At 32.8% G+C, this 21,897-nt stretch overlaps 1 protein-coding gene across 1 annotated transcript in view; it reads right to left on the minus strand.

Moving 5' to 3' along the window:
- Positions 1-3,627: 3,627 nt before the first annotated feature.
- Positions 3,628-21,897, minus strand: part of cfap92 (cilia and flagella associated protein 92 (putative)) — a 69,982-nt gene continuing 51,712 nt past the window's right edge. The window contains exons 14-15 of the mRNA XM_065022084.1: positions 4,375-4,569; positions 3,628-3,652 (exon numbers count right to left, since the gene is read on the minus strand). Coding sequence (XP_064878156.1) covers positions 3,628-3,652; positions 4,375-4,569 — 220 coding nt within the window. The remainder of the gene's footprint in view (positions 3,653-4,374; positions 4,570-21,897) is intronic.

Below are 21,897 nucleotides of genomic sequence, written 5' to 3' on the forward strand. Positions count from 1 at the left end.
TATATTAACTATATTAACCATATACAACTATATTAACTATATTAACCATATACAACTATATACAACTATATACAACTATATACAACTATATTAACCATATACAACTATATACAACTATATTAACCATATACAACTATATTAACTATATTAACCATATACAACTATATACAACTATATTAACCATATACAACTATATTAACCATATACAACTATATTAACTATATTAACTATATACAACTATATTAACCATATACAACTATATTAACTATATACAACTATATTAACTATATTAACCACATACAACTATATTAACCACATACAACTATATTAACTATATTAACCACATACAACTATATTAACTATATACAACTATATTAACTATATACAACTATAGTAACTATATACAACTATATTAACTATATTAACTATATACAACTATATTAACTATATACAACTATATTAACTATATTAACTATATTAACTATATACAACTATATTAACTATATACAACTATATTAACTATATACAACTATATTAACTATATTAACTACATACAACTATATTAACTATATACAACTATATTAACTATATACAACTATATTAACTATATTAACTATATACAACTATATTAACTATATACAACTATATTAACTATATTAACTATATACAACTATATACAACTATATTAACTATATACAACTATATTAACTATATACAACTATATACAACTATATTAACTATATTAACTATATTAACTATATTAACTATATTAACTATATACAACTATATACAACTATATTAACTATATTAACTATATTAACTATATACAACTATATACAACTATATTAACTATATACAACTATATTAACTATATACAACTATATACAACTATATTAACCACATACAACTATATTAACCACATACAACTATATTAACTATATTAACCACATACAACTATATTAACTATATACAACTATATTAACTATATACAACTATAGTAACTATATACAACTATATTAACTATATTAACCATATACAACTATATTAACTATATACAACTATATTAACCACATACAACTATATTAACTATATACAACTATATTAACTATATTAACTATATTAACTATATTAACCACATACAACTATATTAACTATATACAACTATATTAACTATATACAACTATATTAACTATATTAACTATATACAACTATATTAACTATATTAACCACATACAACTATATTAACCACATACAACTATATTAACTATATTAACCACATACAACTATATTAACTATATACAACTATATTAACTATATTAACTATATTAACTATATTAACTATATACAACTATATTAACCATATACAACTATATTAACTATATTAACTATATTAACTATATACAACTATATTAACTATATACAACTATATTAACTATATTAACTATATACAACTATATACAACTATATTAACTATATTAACTATATACAACTATATTAACTATATTAACTATATACAACTATATTAACTATATTAACTATATACAACTATATACAACTATATTAACTATATACAACTATATACAACTATATTAACTATATTAACTATATTAACTATATTAACTATATACAACTATATTAACTATATACAACTATATTAACTATATTAACTATATACAACTATATTAACTATATTAACTATATACAACTATATTAACTATATTAACTATATATTAACTATATACAACTATATTAACTATATTAACTATATACAACTATATTAACTATATACAACTATATTAACTATATTAACCATATACAACTATATTAACCATATACAACTATATTAACTATATACAACTATATTAACCACATACAACTATATTAACTATATACAACTATATTAACTATATTAACTATATTAACTATATACAACTATATTAACTATATTAACTATATACAACTATATTAACTATATTAACTATATACAACTATATTAACTATATTAACTATATTAACACATACAACTATATTAACTATATACAACTATATTAACTATATTAACTATATACAACTATATTAACTATATTAACTATATTAACCATATACAACTATATTAACCATATACAACTATATTAACCATATACAACTATATTAACTATATACAACTATATTAACTATATACAACTATATTAACTATATACAACTATATTAACTATATTAACTATATACAACTATATTAACTATATTAACTATATACAACTATATACAACTATATTAACCACATACAACTATATTAACTATATTAACTATATACAACTATATTAACTATATTAACTATATACAACTATATTAACTATATTAACTATATACAACTATATACAACTATATTAACTATATACAACTATATTAACTATATACAACTATATTAACTATATACAACTATATTAACTATATTAACTATATACAACTATATACAACTATATTAACCATATACAACTATATTAACCATATACAACTATATACAACTATATTAACCATATACAACTATATTAACTATATACAACTATATTAACTATATTAACTATATTAACTATATTAACTATATACAACTATATTAACTATATACAACTATATTAACTATATACAACTATATTAACTATATACAACTATATACAACTATATTAACTATATACAACTATATTAACTATATACAACTATATTAACTATATACAACTATATTAACTATATACAACTATATTAACTATATTAACTATATACAACTATATACAACTATATTAACTATATACAACTATATACAACTATATTAACTATATACAACTATATTAACTATATTAACTATATTAACTATATACAACTATATTAACCATATACAACTATATTAACTATATTAACTATATTAACTATATTAACCATATACAACTATATACAACTATATTAACTATATTAACTATATACAACTATATACAACTATATTAACCATATACAACTATATTAACTATATACAACTATATTAACTATATTAACTATATACAACTATATTAACCATATACAACTATATTAACTATATTAACCACATACAACTATATTAACTATATACAACTATATAAACCATATACAACTATATTAACTATATACAACTATATTAACTATATACAACTATATTAACTATATTAACTATATACAACTATATACAACTATATTAACTATATTAACTATATTAACTATATACAACTATATTAACCATATTAACCACATACAACTATATTAACTATATTAACTATATTAACTATATACAACTATATTAACTATATTAACTATATTAACTATATACAACTATATTAACTATATTAACTATATACAACTATATTAACTATATTAACTATATACAACTATATTAACTATATACAACTATATTAACTATATTAACTATATTAACTATATACAACTATATTAACCATATTAACTATATACAACTATATTAACTATATTAACCATATACAACTATATTAACCACATACAACTATAACCATAAAAAAGAAGCATTCTAGTACAGTTAAACAGTTACACAGCGGTCTAAGGCACTGCATCTCAGTGCAAGAAGCGTCACTACAGTCCCTGGTTCGAATCCAGGCTGTATCACATCCGGCCGTAATTGGGACTCTCAAAGCGCACAATTGGCCCAGCGTCGTCCGGGTTTGGCTGGGGTAGGCCGTCATTTTAAATAAGGATTTGTTCTTAACTGACTTGCCTAGTGAAATGAAGGTTAAATTTAAAATATATATTCATAATATATAACACATACACATCAGCATGGCTGAGCATACAACCATGGGTTGGAGACAGAGACAGACAGATGTAAGTAACAGACGGACAGAAAGACAGACAGACAAACAAACAAGTGTAACAGACAGACAGACAGACAGACAGACAGACAGACAGACAGACAGACAGACAGACAGACAGACAGACAGACAGAGACAGATAGGTGTAACAGACAGACCGGTGTAATGGACAGACAGTCAAACAGATGTAATAGACAGACAAATGGACATCTGTCTGACAGACAGACAAACAGACAGACAGGTGTAACAGACAGACAGACAGACAGACAGACAGACAGACAGACAGACAGACAGACAGACAGGTGTAACAGACAGACAGACAGACAGGTGTAAAAGACAGACAGGTGTAACAGACAGACAGACAGACAGACAGACAGACAGACAGACAGACAGACAGACAGACAGACAGACAGACAGGTGTAACAGACAGACAGACAGACAGACAGACAGACAGACAGACAGACAGACAGACAGACAGACAGACAGACAGACAGACAGACAGATGTAGTACCGTGACATGGCCTGGAAGCAGGTATGAGGCACCATGTCTCTGACGTAGACCAGAGGTTGTCTCATGATGGTCTCCAGGGGTTGGTGTAGGTGGACGGGAGTAAAGCTGACATCCAGACGGGTATATAGACGCTTAGAGAAACTCAGACCAGAGTTATAGAGAACCATCACCTGGTCCTCCTCACCGCCTGTTAACCTGAAACCACATTAACATCACACTTTACATGTATCTATAACATCTTACTGTCTGGAGAGTCTCTATGTATCTTACTGTCTGGAGAGTCTCTATGTACCTTACTGTCTGGAGAGTCTATATGTATCTTACTGTCTGGAGAGTCTCTATGTACCTTACTGTCTGGAGAGTCTCTATGTATCTTACTGTCTGGAGAGTCTCTATGTACCTTACTGTCTGGAGAGTCTCTATGTATCTTACTGTCTGGAGAGTCTCTATGTATCTGTCTGGAGAGTCTCTATGTATCTGTCTAGAGAGTCTCTATGTATCTTACTGTCTGGAGAGTCTCTATGTATCTTACTGTCTAGAGAGTCTCTATGTATCTGTCTAGAGAGTCTCTATGTATCTTACTGTCTGGAGAGTCTCTATGTATCTTACTGTCTGGAGAGTCTCTATGTATCTGTCTGGAGAGTCTCTATGTATCTGTCTAGAGAGTCTCTATGTATCTTACTGTCTGGAGAGTCTCTATGTATCTGTCTGGAGAGTCTCTATGTATCTGTCTAGAGAGTCTCTATGTATCTTACTGTCTGGAGAGTCTCTATGTATCTTACTGTCTAGAGAGTCTCTATGTATCTTACTGTCTGGAGAGTCTCTATGTATCTTACTGTCTGGAGAGTCTATATGTATCTTACTGTCTGGAGAGTCTCTATGTACCTTACTGTCTGGAGAGTCTCTATGTATCTGTCTGGAGAGTCTCTATGTACCTTACTGTCTGGAGAGTCTCTATGTACCTTACTGTCTGGAGAGTCTCTATGTATCTGTCTGGAGAGTCTCTATGTATCTTACTGTCTGGAGAGTCTCTATGTATCTGTCTGGAGAGTCTCTATAACATCTTACTGTATGGAGTCTCTATGTATCTTACTGTCTAGAGAGTCTCTATGTATCTGTCTGGAGAGTCTCTATGTAACTTACTGTCTGGAGAGTCTCTATGTATCTTACTGTCTGGAGAGTCTATGTATCTTACTGTCTGGAGAGTCTCTATGTATCTTACTGTCTGGAGAGTCTCTATGTATCTTACTGTCTAGAGAGTCTCTATGTACCTTACTGTCTGGAGAGTCTCTATGTATCTGTCTGGAGAGTCTCTATGTATCTTACTGTCTGGAGAGTCTCTATGTATCTGTATGGAGAGTCTCTGTATCTGTCTGGAGAGTCTATGTATCTTACTGTCTGGAGAGTCTCTATGTATCTTACTGTCTGGAGAGTCTCTATGTATCTTACTGTCTGGAGAGTCTCTATGTATCTTACTGTATGGAGAGTCTCTATGTATCTTACTGTCTAGAGAGTCTCTATGTATCTTACTGTCTAGAGAGTCTCTATGTATCTTACTGTCTGGAGAGTCTCTATGTATCTTACTGTCTAGAGAGTCTCTATGTATCTTACTGTCTAGAGAGTCTCTATGTACCTTACTGTCTGGAGAGTCTCTATGTATCTGTATGGAGAGTCTCTGTATCTGTCTGGAGAGTCTATGTATCTTACTGTATGGAGAGTCTCTATGTATCTTACTGTCTAGAGAGTCTCTATGTATCTTACTGTCTAGAGAGTCTCTATGTACCTTACTGTCTGGAGAGTCTCTATGTATCTTACTGTCTGGAGAGTCTCTATGTATCTGTCTGGAGAGTCTCTATGTATCTTACTGTCTGGAGAGTCTCTATGTATCTTACTGTATGGAGAGTCTCTATGTATCTTACTGTATGGAGAGTCTCTATGTATCTTACTGTCTAGAGAGTCTCTATGTATCTTACTGTCTGGAGAGTCTCTATGTATCTTACTGTATGGAGAGTCTCTATGTATCTTACTGTATGGAGAGTCTCTATGTATCTTACTGTATGGAGAGTCTCTATGTATCTTACTGTATGGAGAGTCTATGTATCTTACTGTATGGATAGTCTCTATGTATCTTACTGTATGGAGAGTCTCTATGTACCTTACTGTCGGGAGAGTCTCTATGTATCTTACTGTATGGAGAGTCTCTATGTATCTTACTGTATGGATAGTCTCTATGTAACTATCTGGAGAGTCTCTATGTATCTTACTGTATGGAGAGTCTATGTATCTTACTGTATGGAGAGTCTATGTATCTTACTGTATGGAGAGTCTATGTATCTTACTGTATGGAGAGTCTATGTATCTTACTGTATGGAGAGTCTCTATGTATCTTACTGTATGGAGAGTCTCTATGTATCTTACTGTATGGATAGTCTCTATGTAACTATCTGGAGAGTCTCTATGTATCTTACTGTATGGAGAGTCTCTATGTATCTTACTGTATGGATAGTCTCTATGTAACTATCTGGAGAGTCTCTATGTATCTTACTGTATGGAGAGTCTCTATGTAACTATCTGGAGAGTCTCTATGTATCTTACTGTATGGAGAGTCTCTATGTATCTTACTGTATGGAGAGTCTATGTATCTTACTGTATGGAGAGTCTCTATGTATCTGTATGGAGAGTCTCTATGTATCTTACTGTATGGAGAGTCTCTATGTAACTATCTGGAGAGTCTCTATGTATCTTACTGTCTGGAGAGTCTCTATGTATCTGTCTGGAGAGTCTCTATGTATCTTACTGTCTGGAGAGTCTCTATGTATCTTACTGTATGGAGAGTCTCTATGTATCTTACTGTATGGAGAGTCTCTATGTATCTTACTGTATGGTGAGTCTCTATGTATCTTACTGTATGGAGAGTCTATGTATCTTACTGTATGGAGAGTCTCTATGTATCTTACTGTATGGAGAGTCTCTATGTACCTTACTGTCGGGAGAGTCTCTATGTATCTTACTGTATGGAGAGTCTCTATGTATCTTACTGTATGGATAGTCTCTATGTAACTATCTGGAGAGTCTCTATGTATCTTACTGTATGGAGAGTCTATGTATCTTACTGTATGGAGAGTCTATGTATCTTACTGTATGGAGAGTCTATGTATCTTACTGTATGGAGAGTCTATGTATCTTACTGTATGGAGAGTCTCTATGTATCTTACTGTATGGAGAGTCTCTATGTATCTTACTGTATGGATAGTCTCTATGTAACTATCTGGAGAGTCTCTATGTATCTTACTGTATGGAGAGTCTCTATGTATCTTACTGTATGGATAGTCTCTATGTAACTATCTGGAGAGTCTCTATGTATCTTACTGTATGGAGAGTCTCTATGTAACTATCTGGAGAGTCTCTATGTATCTTACTGTATGGAGAGTCTCTATGTATCTTACTGTATGGAGAGTCTATGTATCTTACTGTATGGAGAGTCTCTATGTATCTGTATGGAGAGTCTCTATGTATCTTACTGTATGGAGAGTCTCTATGTAACTATCTGGAGAGTCTCTATGTATCTTACTGTATGGAGAGCCTATGTATCTTACTGTATGGAGAGTCTCTATGTATCTTACTGTATGGATAGTCTCTATGTAACTTACTGTATGGAGAGTCTATGTATAACATGATTAAATCAAATCAAACTTTATTTGTCACATGCGCCGAATACAACAGGTATAGACATGACCTTGAAATGCTTACTTACAAGCCCTTAACCAACAACGCAGATCAAGAAAGAGTTAAGAAAATATTTACCAAACTAAAGTAAAAAATGATTAAAAAAATAACCCCATAAAATAACAATAATGAGGCTATGTGTGTTATCGACTGTACGTCAGTTTATCAAGTGTAACTCTGTGTTGTTGTTTTTGTCGCATTGATTTGCTTTATCTTGGCCAGGTGACAGTTGTAAATGAGAACTTGTTCTCAACTGGCCTACCTGGTTAAATAAAGGTGAAATAAATACAAACATATATATATATATATACAGGGTGTACCAGTACAGAGTCAATGTGCGGGGGTACAGGTTAGTTGAGGTAATTTGTACATGTAGGTAGTGGTAAAATGACTATGCATAGATATGAGGGTATCTCACAGTATGATTTGGGATACCTTCAGAGACTCATGTACCACACTCCATGAGTACACAGGTACTGTGACGTCATACATCCGGTTCTGTGTAGAGACGTGTATCCCCACAAACAAATGGGACGTCATATGACAACAGCAAGCCCTTTCAAAAAACAAGCTTTACTACATAGGAAAAATAACTAGCTTTACTACATAGGAAAAATAACTAGGTTTACTACATAGGAAAATAACTAGCTTTACTACATAGGAAAAATAACTAGCTTTACTACATAGGAAAATTAACTAGCTTTACTACATAGGAAAATAACTAGCTTTACTACATAGGAAAATTAACTAGCTTTACTACATAGGAAAATAACTAGCTTTACTACATAGGAAAATAAAAAGCTTTACTACATAGGGAAAATAACTAGCTTTACTACATAGGAAAATAACTAGCTTTACTACATAGGGAAAATAACTAGCTTTACTACATAGGAAAATAACTAGCTTTACTACATAGGAAAAATAACTAGCTTTACTACATAGGAAAATAACTAGCTTTACTACATAGGAAAATAACTAGCTTTACTACATAGGAAAATAACTAGCTTTACTACATAGGAAAAATAACTAGCTTTACTACATAGGAAAAATAACTAGCTTTACTACATAGGAAAAATAACTAGCTTTACTACATAGGAAAAATAACTAGCTTTACTACATAGGAAAAATAACTAGCTTTACTACATAGGAAAATAACTAGCTTTACTACATAGGAAAATAACTAGCTTTACTACATAGGAAAATAACTAGCTTTACTACATAGGAAAATAACTAGCTTTACTACATAGGAAAATAACTAGCTTTACTACATAGGAAAAATAACTAGCTTTACTACATAGGAAAATAACTAGCTTTACTACATAGGAAAATAACTAGCTTTACTACATAGGAAAATAACTAGCTTTACTACATAGGAAAAATAACTAGCTTTACTACATAGGAAAATAACTAGCTTTACTACATAGGAAAATAACTAGCTTTACTACATAGGAAAATAACTAGCTTTACTACATAGGAAAAATAACTAGCTTTACTACATAGGAAAATAACTAGCTTTACTACATAGGAAAATAACTAGCTTTACTACATAGGAAAATAACTAGCTTTACTACATAGGAAAAATAACTAGCTTTACTACATAGGAAAAATAACTAGCTTTACTACATAGGAAAAATAACTAGCTTTACTACATAGGAAAAATAACTAGCTTTACTACATAGGAAAAATAACTAGCTTTACTACATAGGAAAATAACTAGCTTTACTACATAGGAAAATAACTAGCTTTACTACATAGGAAAATAACTAGCTTTACTACATAGGAAAATAACTAGCTTTACTACATAGGGAAAATAACTAGCTTTACTACATAGGAAAATAACTAGCTTTACTACATAGGAAAATAACTAGCTTTACTACATAGGAAAAATAACTAGCTTTACTACATAGGAAAAATAACTAGCTTTACTACATAGGAAAAATAACTAGCTTTACTACATAGGAAAAATAACTAGCTTTACTACATAGGAAAATAACCAGCTTTACTACATAGGAAAAATAACTAGCTTTACTACATAGGAAAAATAACTAGCTTCACTACATAGGAAAATAACTAGCTTTACTACATAGGAAAAATAACTAGCTTTACTACATAGGAAAATAACTAGCTTTACTACATAGGAAAAATAACTAGCTTTACTACATAGGAAAATAACTAGCTTTACTACATAGGAAAATAACTAGCTTTACTACATAGGAAAATAACTAGCTTTACTACATAGGAGGTAAAGAAAATACAAATCAGGAAATATGAACTGTGCTCTACAATAAGGATAATCAATATGAACTGTGCTCTACAATAAGGATAATCAATATGAACTGTGCTCTACAATAAGGATAATCAATATGAACTGTGCTCTACAATAAGGATAATCAATATGAACTGTGCTCTACAATAAGGATAATCAATATGAACTGTGCTCTACAATAAGGATAATCAATATGAACTGTGCTCTACAATAAGGAAGGATAATCAATATGAACTGTGCTCTGCAATAAGGATAATCAATATGAACTGTGCTCTACAATAAGGAAGGATAATCAATATGAACTGTGCTCTACAATAAGGATAATCAATATGAACTGTGCTCTACAATAAGGATAATCAATATGAACTGTGCTCTACAATAAGGATAATCAATATGAACTGTGCTCTGCAATAAGGAAGGATAATCAATATGAACTGTGCTCTGCAATAAGGATAATAAATATGAACTGTGCTCTGCAACAAGGAAGGATAATCAATATGAATTGTGCTCTACAATAAGGAAGGATAATCAATATGAATTGTGCTCTACAATAAGGAAGGATAATCAATATGAATTGTGCTCTACAATAAGGAAGGAAAATCAATATGAACCGTGCTCTACAATAAGGAAGGATAATCAATATGAACTGTGCTCTGCAACAAGGAAGGATAATCAATAGGAACTGTGCTCTGCAACAAGAATAATCAATATGAACTGTGCTCTACAATAAGGAAGGATAATCAATATGAACTGTGCTCTGCAATAAGGAAGGATAATCAATATGAACTGTGCTCTGCAATAAGGATAATAAATATGAACTGTGCTCTGCAACAAGGAAGGATAATCAATATCAAGTGTGCTCTACAATAAGGAAGGATAATCAATATGAATTGTGCTCTACAATAAGGAAGGATAATCAATATGAATTGTGCTCTATAATAAGGAAGGATAATCAATATGAATTGTGCTCTACAATAAGGAAGGATAATCAATATGAATTGTGCTCTACAATAAGGAAGGATAATCAATATGAATTGTGCTCTACAATAAGGAAGGAAAATCAATATGAACCGTGCTCTACAATAAGGAAGGATAATCAATATGAACTGTGCTCTGCAACAAGGAAGGATAATCAATAGGAACTGTGCTCTGCAACAAGAATAATCAATATGAACTGTGCTCTACAATAAGGAAGGATAATCAATATGAACTGTGCTCTGCAATAAGGAAGGATAATCAATATGAACTGTGCTCTGCAATAAGGATAATAAATATGAACTGTGCTCTGCAACAAGGAAGGATAATCAATATCAACTGTGCTCTACAATAAGGAAGGATAATCAATATGAATTGTGCTCTACAATAAGGAAGGATAATCAATATGAATTGTGCTCTACAATAAGGAAGGATAATCAATATGAATTGTGCTCTACAATAAGGAAGGAAAATCAATATGAACCGTGCTCTACAATAAGGAAGGATAATCAATATGAACTGTGCTCTGCAACAAGGAAGGATAATCAATAGGAACTGTGCTCTGCAACAAGAATAATCAATATGAACTGTGCTCTACAATAAGGAAGGATAATCAATATGAACTGTGCTCTGCAATAAGGAAGGATAATCAATATGAACTGTGCTCTGCAATAAGGATAATAAATATGAACTGTGCTCTGCAACAAGGAAGGATAATCAATATCAACTGTGCTCTACAATAAGGAAGGATAATCAATATGAATTGTGCTCTACAATAAGGAAGGATAATCAATATGAATTGTGCTCTATAATAAGGAAGGATAATCAATATGAATTGTGCTCTACAATAAGGAAGGAAAATCAATAGGAACTGTGCTCTGCAACAAGGATAATCAATATGAACTGTGCTCTACAATAAGGAAGGATAATCAATATGAACTGTGCTCTGCAATAAGGAAGGATAATCAATATGAACTGTGCTCTACAATAAGGATAATCAATATGAACTGTGCTCTACAATAAGGATAATCAATATGAACTGTGCTCTACAATAAGGATAATCAATATGAACTGTGCTCTGCAATAAGGATAATCAATATGAACTGTGCTCTACAATAAGGAAGGATAATCAATATGAACTGTGCTCTACAATAAGGATAATCAATATGAACTGTGCTCTACAATAAGGATAATCAATATGAACTGTGCTCTGCAATAAGGAAGGATAATCAATATGAACTGTGCTCTGCAATAAGGATATTAAATATGAACTGTGCTCTGCAACAAGGAAGGATAATCAATATCAACTGTGCTCTACAATAAGGAAGGATAATCAATATGAATTGTGCTCTACAATAAGGAAGGATAATCAATATGAATTGTGCTCTACAATAAGGAAGGATAATCAATATGAATTGTGCTCTACAATAAGGAAGGAAAATCAATATGAACCGTGCTCTACAATAAGGAAGGATAATCAATATGAACTGTGCTCTGCAACAAGGAAGGATAATCAATAGGAACTGTGCTCTGCAACAAGAATAATCAATATGAACTGTGCTCTACAATAAGGAAGGATAATCAATATGAACTGTGCTCTGCAATAAGGAAGGATAATCAATATGAACTGTGCTCTGCAATAAGGATAATAAATATGAACTGTGCTCTGCAACAAGGAAGGATAATCAATATCAACTGTGCTCTACAATAAGGAAGGATAATCAATATGAATTGTGCTCTACAATAAGGAAGGATAATCAATATGAATTGTGCTCTATAATAAGGAAGGATAATCAATATGAATTGTGCTCTACAATAAGGAAGGAAAATCAATACGAACTGTGCTCTGCAACAAGGATAATCAATATGAACTGTGCTCTGCAACAAGGAAGGATAATCAATAGGAACTGTGCTCTGCAACAAGGATAATCAATATGAACTGTGCTCTACAATAAGGAAGGATAATCCATATGAACTGTGCTCTGCAATAAGGAAGGATAATCAATATGAACTGTGCTCTACAATAAGGAAGGATAATCAATATGAACTGTGCTCTGCAATAAGGAAGGATAATCAATATGAACTGTGCTCTGCAATAAGGAAGGATAATCAATATGAACTGTGCTCTACAATAAGGAAGGATAATCAATATGAACTGTGCTCTACAATAAGGATAATCAATATGAACTGTGCTCTGCAATAAGGAAGGATAATCAATATGAACTGTGCTCTGCAATAAGGAAGGATAATCAATATGAACTGTGCTCTACAATAAGGAAGGATAATCAATATGAACTGTGCTCTGCAATAAGGAAGGATAATCAATATGAACTGTGCTCTGCAATGAGGAAGGATAATCAATATGAACTGTGCTCTACAATAAGGATAATCAATATGAACTGTGCTCTACAATAAGGATAATCAATATGAACTGTGCTCTGCAATAACGAAGGAAAATCCATATGAACTGTGCTCTACAATAAGGATAATCAATATGAACTGTGCTCTGCAATAAGGAAGGATAATCAACATGAACTGTGCTCTACAATAAGGATAATCAATATGAACTGTGCTCTGCAATAAGGAAGGATAATCAATATGAACTGTGCTCTACAATAAGGAAGGATAATCAATATGAACTGTGCTCTACAATAAGGAAGGATAATCAATATGAACTGTGCTCTGCAATAACGAAGGAAAATCAATATGAACTGTGCTCTACAATAAGGATAATCAATATGAACTGTGCTCTGCAATAAGGAAGGATAATCAATATGAACTGTGCTCTGCAATAACGAAGGAAAATCAATATGAACTGTGCTCTGCAACAAGGAAGGATAATCAATATGAACTGTGCTCTGCAACAAGGAAGGATAATCAATAGGAACTGTGCTCTGCAACGAGGATAATCAATATGAACTGTGCTCTACAATAAGGAAGGATAATCAATATGAACTGTGCTCTGCAATAAGGAAGGATAATCAATATGAACTGTGCTCTGCAATAAGGATAATAAATATGAACTGTGCTCTGCAACAAGGAAGGATAATCAATATCAACTGTGCTCTACAATAAGGAAGGATAATCAATATGAATTGTGCTCTACAATAAGGAAGGATAATCAATATGAACTGTGCTCTACAATAAGGAAGGATAATCAATATGAACTGTGCTCTGCAACAAGGAAGGATAATCAATAGGAACTGTGCTCTGCAACAAGGATAATCAATATGAACTGTGCTCTACAATAAGGAAGGATAATCAATATGAACTGTGCTCTGCAATAAGGAAGGATAATCAATATGAACTGTGCTCTACAATAAGGAAGGATAATCAATATGAACTGTGCTCTGCAATAAGGAAGGATAATCAATATGAACTGTGCTCTGCAATAAGGAAGGATAATCAATATGAACTGTGCTCTACAATAAGGATAATCAATATGAACTGTGCTCTGCAATAAGGAAGGATAATCAATATGAACTGTGCTCTGCAATAAGGAAGGATAATCAATATGAACTGTGCTCTACAATAAGGAAGGATAATCAATATGAACTGTGCTCTGCAATAAGGAAGGATAATCAATATGAACTGTGCTCTGCAATAAGGAAGGATAATCAATATGAACTGTGCTCTGCAATAAGGAAGGATAATCAATATGAACTGTGCTCTACAATAAGGATAATCAATATGAACTGTGCTCTACAATAAGGAAGGAATCAATATGAACTGTGCTCTGCAATAACGAAGGAAAATCAATATGAACTGTGCTCTACAATAAGGATAATCAATATGAACTGTGCTCTGCAATAAGGAAGGATAATCAATATGAACTGTGCTCTACAATAAGGATAATCAATATGAACTGTGCTCTGCAATAAGGAAGGATAATCAATATGAACTGTGCTCTACAATAAGGAAGGATAATCAATATGAACTGTGCTCTACAATAAGGAAGGATAATCAATATGAACTGTGCTCTGCAATAACGAAGGAAAATCAATATGAACTGTGCTCTACAATAAGGATAATCAATATGAACTGTGCTCTGCAATAAGGAAGGATAATCAATATGAACTGTGCTCTGCAATAACGAAGGAAAATCAGTATGAACTGTGCTCTGCAACAAGGAAGGATAATCAATATGAACTGTGCTCTACAATAAGGATAATCAATATGAACTGTGCTCTGCAATAAGGAAGGATAATCAATATGAACTGTGCTCTACAATAAGGAAGGATAATCAATATGAACTGTGCTCTACAATAAGGAAGAATAATCAATATGAACTGTGCTCTGCAATAAGGATAATCAATATGAACTGTGCTCTACAATAAGGATAATCAATATGAACTGTGCTCTGCAATAAGGAAGGATAATCAATATGAACTGTGCTCTACAATAAGGATAATCAATATGAACTGTGCTCTACAATAAGGATAATCAATATGAACTGTGCTCTACAATAAGGATAATCAATATGAACTGTGCTCTACAATAAGGAAGGATAATCAATATGAACTGTGCTCTACAATAAGGAAGGATAATCCATATGAACTGTGCTCTGCAATAAGGATAATCAATATGAACTGTGCTCTACAATAAGGATAATCAATATGAACTGTGCTCTGCAATAAGGAAGGATAATCAATATGAACTGTGCTCTGCAATAAGGAAGGATAATCAATATGAACTGTGCTCTGCAATAAGGATAATAAATATGAACTGTGCTCTGCAACAAGGAAGGATAATCAATATCAACTGTGCTCTACAATAAGGAAGGATAATCAATATGAATTGTGCTCTACAATAAGGAAGGATAATCAATATGAACTGTGCTCTACAATAAGGAAGGATAATCAATATGAACTGTGCTCTGCAACAAGGAAGGATAATCAATAGGAACTGTGCTCTGCAATAAGGATAATCAATATGAACTGTGCTCTCTAAATAAGGAAGGATAATCAATATGAACTGTGCTCTGCAATAAGGAAGGATAATCAATATGAACTGTGCTCTACAATAAGGAAGGATAATCAATATGAACTGTGCTCTGCAATAAGGAAGGATAATCAATATGAACTGTGCTCTGCAATAAGGAAGGATAATCAATATGAACTGTGCTCTACAATAAGGATAATCAATATGAACTGTGCTCTGCAATAAGGAAGGATAATCAATATGAACTGTGCTCTGCAATAAGGAAGGATAATCAATATGAACTGTGCTCTACAATAAGGAAGGATAATCAATATGAACTGTGCTCTGCAATAAGGAAGGATAATCAATTTGAACTGTGCTCTGCAATAAGGAAGGATAATCAATATGAACTGTGCTCTGCAATAAGGAAGGATAATCAATATGAACTGTGCTCTACAATAAGGATAATCAATATGAACTGTGCTCTACAATAAGGATAATCAATATGAACTGTGCTCTGCAATAACGAAGGAAAATCAATATGAACTGTGCTCTACAATAAGGATAATCAATATGAACTGTGCTCTGCAATAAGGAAGGATAATCAATATGAACTGTGCTCTACAATAAGGATAATCAATATGAACTGTGCTCTGCAATAAGGAAGGATAATCAATATGAACTGTGCTCTACAATAAGGAAGGATAATCAATATGAACTGTGCTCTACAATAAGGAAGGATAATCAATATGAACTGTGCTCTGCAATAACGAAGGAAAATCAATATGAACTGTGCTCTACAATAAGGATAATCAATATGAACTGTGCTCTGCAATAAGGAAGGATAATCAATATGAACTGTGCTCTGCAATAACGAAGGAAAATCAGTATGAACTGTGCTCTGCAACAAGGAAGGATAATCAATATGAACTGTGCTCTACAATAAGGAAGGATAATCAATATGAACTGTGCTCTGCAATAAGGAAGGATAATCAATATGAACTGTGCTCTACAATAAGGAAGGATAATCAATATGAACTGTGCTCTACAATAAGGAAGAATAATCAATATGAACTGTGCTCTGCAATAAGGATAATCAATATGAACTGTGCTCTACAATAAGGATAATCAATATGAACTGTGCTCTAAGGAAGGATAATCAATATGAACTGTGCTCTACAATAAGGAAGGATAATCAATATGAACTGTGCTCTACAATAAGGATAATCAATATGAACTGTGCTCTACAATAAGGAAGGATAATCAATATGAACTGTGCTCTGCAATAAGGAAGGATAATCAATATGAACTGTGCTCTGCAATAAGGAAGGATAATCAATATGAACTGTGCTCTGCAATAAGGATAATCAATATGAACTGTGCTCTACAATAAGGATAATCAATATGAACTGTGCTCTGCAATAAGGAAGGATAATCAATATGAACTGTGCTCTACAATAAGGATAATCAATATGAACTGTGCTCTACAATAAGGATAATCAATATGAACTGTGCTCTACAATAAGGATAATCAATATGAACTGTGCTCTACAATAAGGAAGGATAATCAATATGAACTGTGCTCTGCAATAAGGATAATCAATATGAACTGTGCTCTACAATAAGGATAATCAATATGAACTGTGCTCTGCAATAAGGAAGGATAATCAATATGAACTGTGCTCTACAATAAGGATAATCAATATGAACTGTGCTCTGCAATAAGGAAGGATAATCAATATGAACTGTGCTCTGCAATAAGGATAATCAATATGAACTGTGCTCTACAATAAGGAAGGATAATCAATATGAACTGTGCTCTGCAATAAGGAAGGATAATCCATATGAACTGTGCTCTACAATAAGGAAGGATAATCAATATGAACTGTGCTCTGCAATAAGGAAGGATAATCAATATGAACTGTGCTCTACAATAAGGAAGGATAATCAATATGAACTGTGCTCTGCAATAAGGAAGGATAATCAATATGAACTGTGCTCTGCAATAAGGAAGGATAATCAATATGAACTGTGCTCTACAATAAGGAAGGATAATCAATATGAACTGTGCTCTACAATAAGGATAATCAATATGAACTGTGCTCTGCAACAAGGAAGGATAATCAATATGAACTGTGCTCTACAATAAGGAAGGATAATCAATATGAATTGTGCTCTACAATAAGGAAGGATAATCAATATGAATTGTGCTCTACAATAAGGAAGGATAATCAATATGAATTGTGCTCTACAATAAGGAAGGATAATCAATATGAACTGTGCTCTGCAACAAGGAAGGATAATCAATATGAACTGTGCTCTGAAATAAGGAAGGATAATCAATATGAACTGTACTCTGCAACAAGGAAGGATAATCAATAGGAACTGTGCTCTGCAACAAGGATAATCAATATGAACTGTGCTCTACAATAAGGAAGGATAATCAATATGAACTGTGCTATGCAACAAGGAAGGATAATCAATATGAACTGTGCTCTACAATAAGGAAGGATAATCAATATGAACTGTGCTCTGCAATAAGGAAGGATAATCAATATGAACTGTGCCCTGCAATAAGGAAGGATAATCAATATGAACTGTGCTCTGCAATAAGGAAGGATAATCAATATGAACTGTGCTCTGCAACAAGGAAGGATAATCAATATGAACTGTGCTCTACAATAAGGAAGGATAATCAATATGAATTGTGCTCTACAATAAGGAAGGATAATCAATATGAATTGTGCTCTGCAACAAGGAAGGATAATCAATATGAACTGTGCTCTACAATAAGGAAGGATAATCAATATGAATTGTGCTCTACAATAAGGAAGGATAATCAATATGAACTGTGCTCTGCAACAAGGAAGGATAATCAATATGAACTGTGCTCTGAAATAAGGAAGGATAATCAATATGAACTGTACTCTGCAATAAGGAAGGATAATCAATATGAACTGTGCTCTGCAATAAGGAAGGATAATCAATATGAACTGTGCTCTACAATAAGGATAATCAATATGAACTGTGCTCTACAACAAGGAAGGATAATCAATATGAACTGTGCTCTGCAATAAGGATAATCAATATGAACTGTGCTCTGCAATAAGGAAGGATAATCAATATGAACTGTGCTCTGCAGTAAGGAAGGATAATCAATATGAACTGTGCTCTGCAATAAGGAAGGATAATCAATATGAACTGTGCTCTGCAATAAGGAAGGATAATCAATATGAACTGTGCTCTGCAATAAGGAAGGATAATCAATATGAACTGTGCTCTGCAATAAGGAAGGATAATCAATATGAACTGTGCTCTGCAATAAGGAAGGATAATCAATATGAACTGTGCTCTGCAATAAGGAAGGATAATCAATATGAACTGTGCTCTACAATAAGGAAGGATAATCAATATGAACTGTGCTCTGCAATAAGGAAGGATAATCAATATGAACTGTGCCCTGCAATAAGGAAGGATAATCAATATGAACTGTGCTCTGCAATAAGGAAGGATAATCAATATGAACTGTGCTCTACAATAAGGAAGGATAATCAATATGAACTGTGCTCTGCAATAAGGAAGGATAATCAATATGAACTGTGCTCTGCAATAAGGAAGGATAATCAATATGAACTGTGCTCTACAATAAGGATAATCAATATGAACTGTGCTCTACAACAAGGAAGGATAATCAATATGAACTGTGCTCTGCAATAAGGATAATCAATATGAACTGTGCTCTGCAATAAGGAAGGATAATCAATATGAACTGTGCTCTGCAATAAGGAAGGATAATCAATATGAACTGTGCTCTGCAATAAGGAAGGATAATCAATATGAACTGTGCTCTGCAATAAGGAAGGATAATCAATATGAACTGTGCTCTGCAATAAGGAAGGATAATCAATATGAACTGTGCTCTGCAATAAGGAAGGATAATCAATATGAACTGTGCTCTACAATAAGGAAGGATAATCAATATGAACTGTGCTCTACAATAAGGAAGGATAATTACATTTACATTTAAATCATTTAGCAGACGCTCTTATCCAGAGCGACTCACAAATTGGTGCGTTCACCTTAAGACATCCAGTGGAACAGCCACTTTACAATAGTGCATCTAAATCTTTTAAGGGGGGTGAGAAGGATTACTTTATCCTATCCTAGGTATTCCTGAAAGAGGTGGGGTTTCAGGTGTCTCCGGAAGGTGGTGATTGACTCCGCTGTCCTGGCATCGTGAGGGAGTTTGTTCCACCATTGGGGGCCAGAGCAGCGAACAGTTTTGACTGGGCTGCGCGGGAACTGTACTTCCTCAGTGGTAGGGAGGCGAAGGCCAGAGGTGGATGAACGCAGTGCCCTTGTTTGGGTGTAGGGCCTGATCAGAGCCTGGAGGTACTGAGGTGCCGTTCCCCTACAATCACAGCTCCGTAGGCAAGCACCATGGTCTTGTAGCGGATGCAATATGAACTGCTTCAACTGGAAGCCAGTGGAAGAGCGGAGGAGCGGGGTGACGTGAGAGAACTTGGGAAGGTTGAACACCAGACGGGCTGGGATGAATTTAATATAAATCAATATGAACTGTGCTCTACAATAAGGAAGGATAATCAATATGAAATGTGCTCTACAATAAGGAAGGATAATCAATATGAACTGTGCTCTAATAAGGAAAGGATAATCAATATGAACTGTGCTCTGCAATAAGGAAGGATAATCAATATGAACTGTGCTCTGCAATAAGGAAGGATAATCAATATGAACTGTGCTCTACAATAAGGAAGGATAATCAATATGAAATGTGCTCTACAATAAGGAAGGATAATCAATATGAACTGTGCTCTACAATAAGGATAATCAATATGAACTGTGCTCTGCAATAAGGAAGGATAATCAATATGAACTGTGCTCTGCAATAAGAAAGGATAATCAATATGAATTGTGCTCTACAATAAGGAAGGATAATCAATATGAAATGTGCTCTACAATAAGGAAGGATAATCAATATGAACTGTGCTCTACAAGGAAGGATAATCAATATGAACTGTGCTCTGCAATAAGGAAGGATAATCAATATGAACTGTGCTCTGCAATAAGGAAGGATAATCAATATGAACTGTGCTCTACAATAAGGAAGGATAATCAATATGAACTGTGCTCTACAATAAGGAAGGATAATCAATATGAACTGTGCTCTGCAATAACGAAGGAAAATCAATATGAACTGTGCTCTGCAATAACGAAGGAAAATCAATATGAACTGTGCTCTACAATAAGGAAGGATAATCAATATGAAATGTGCTCTAAATAAGGAAGAAATGTGCTCTGCAATAAGATAATCAATATGAACTGTGCTCTACAATAAGGATAATCAATATGAACTGTGCTCTGCAATAAGGAAGGATAATCAATATGAACTGTGCTCTGCAATAAGGAAGGATAATCAATATGAACTGTGCTCTACAATAAGGATAATCAATATGAACTGTGCTCTACAATAAGGAAGGATAATCAATATGAACTGTGCTCTGCAATAAGGAAGGATAATCAATGTGAATTGTGCTCTACAATAAGGAAGGATAATCAATATGAAATGTGCTCTACAATAAGGAAGGATAATCAATATGAACTGTGCTCTACAA

This window comes from Oncorhynchus nerka, linkage group LG2 (assembly GCF_034236695.1).
Source record: "Oncorhynchus nerka isolate Pitt River linkage group LG2, Oner_Uvic_2.0, whole genome shotgun sequence".
In the NCBI taxonomy this organism is placed as follows: domain Eukaryota; kingdom Metazoa; phylum Chordata; class Actinopteri; order Salmoniformes; family Salmonidae; genus Oncorhynchus; species Oncorhynchus nerka.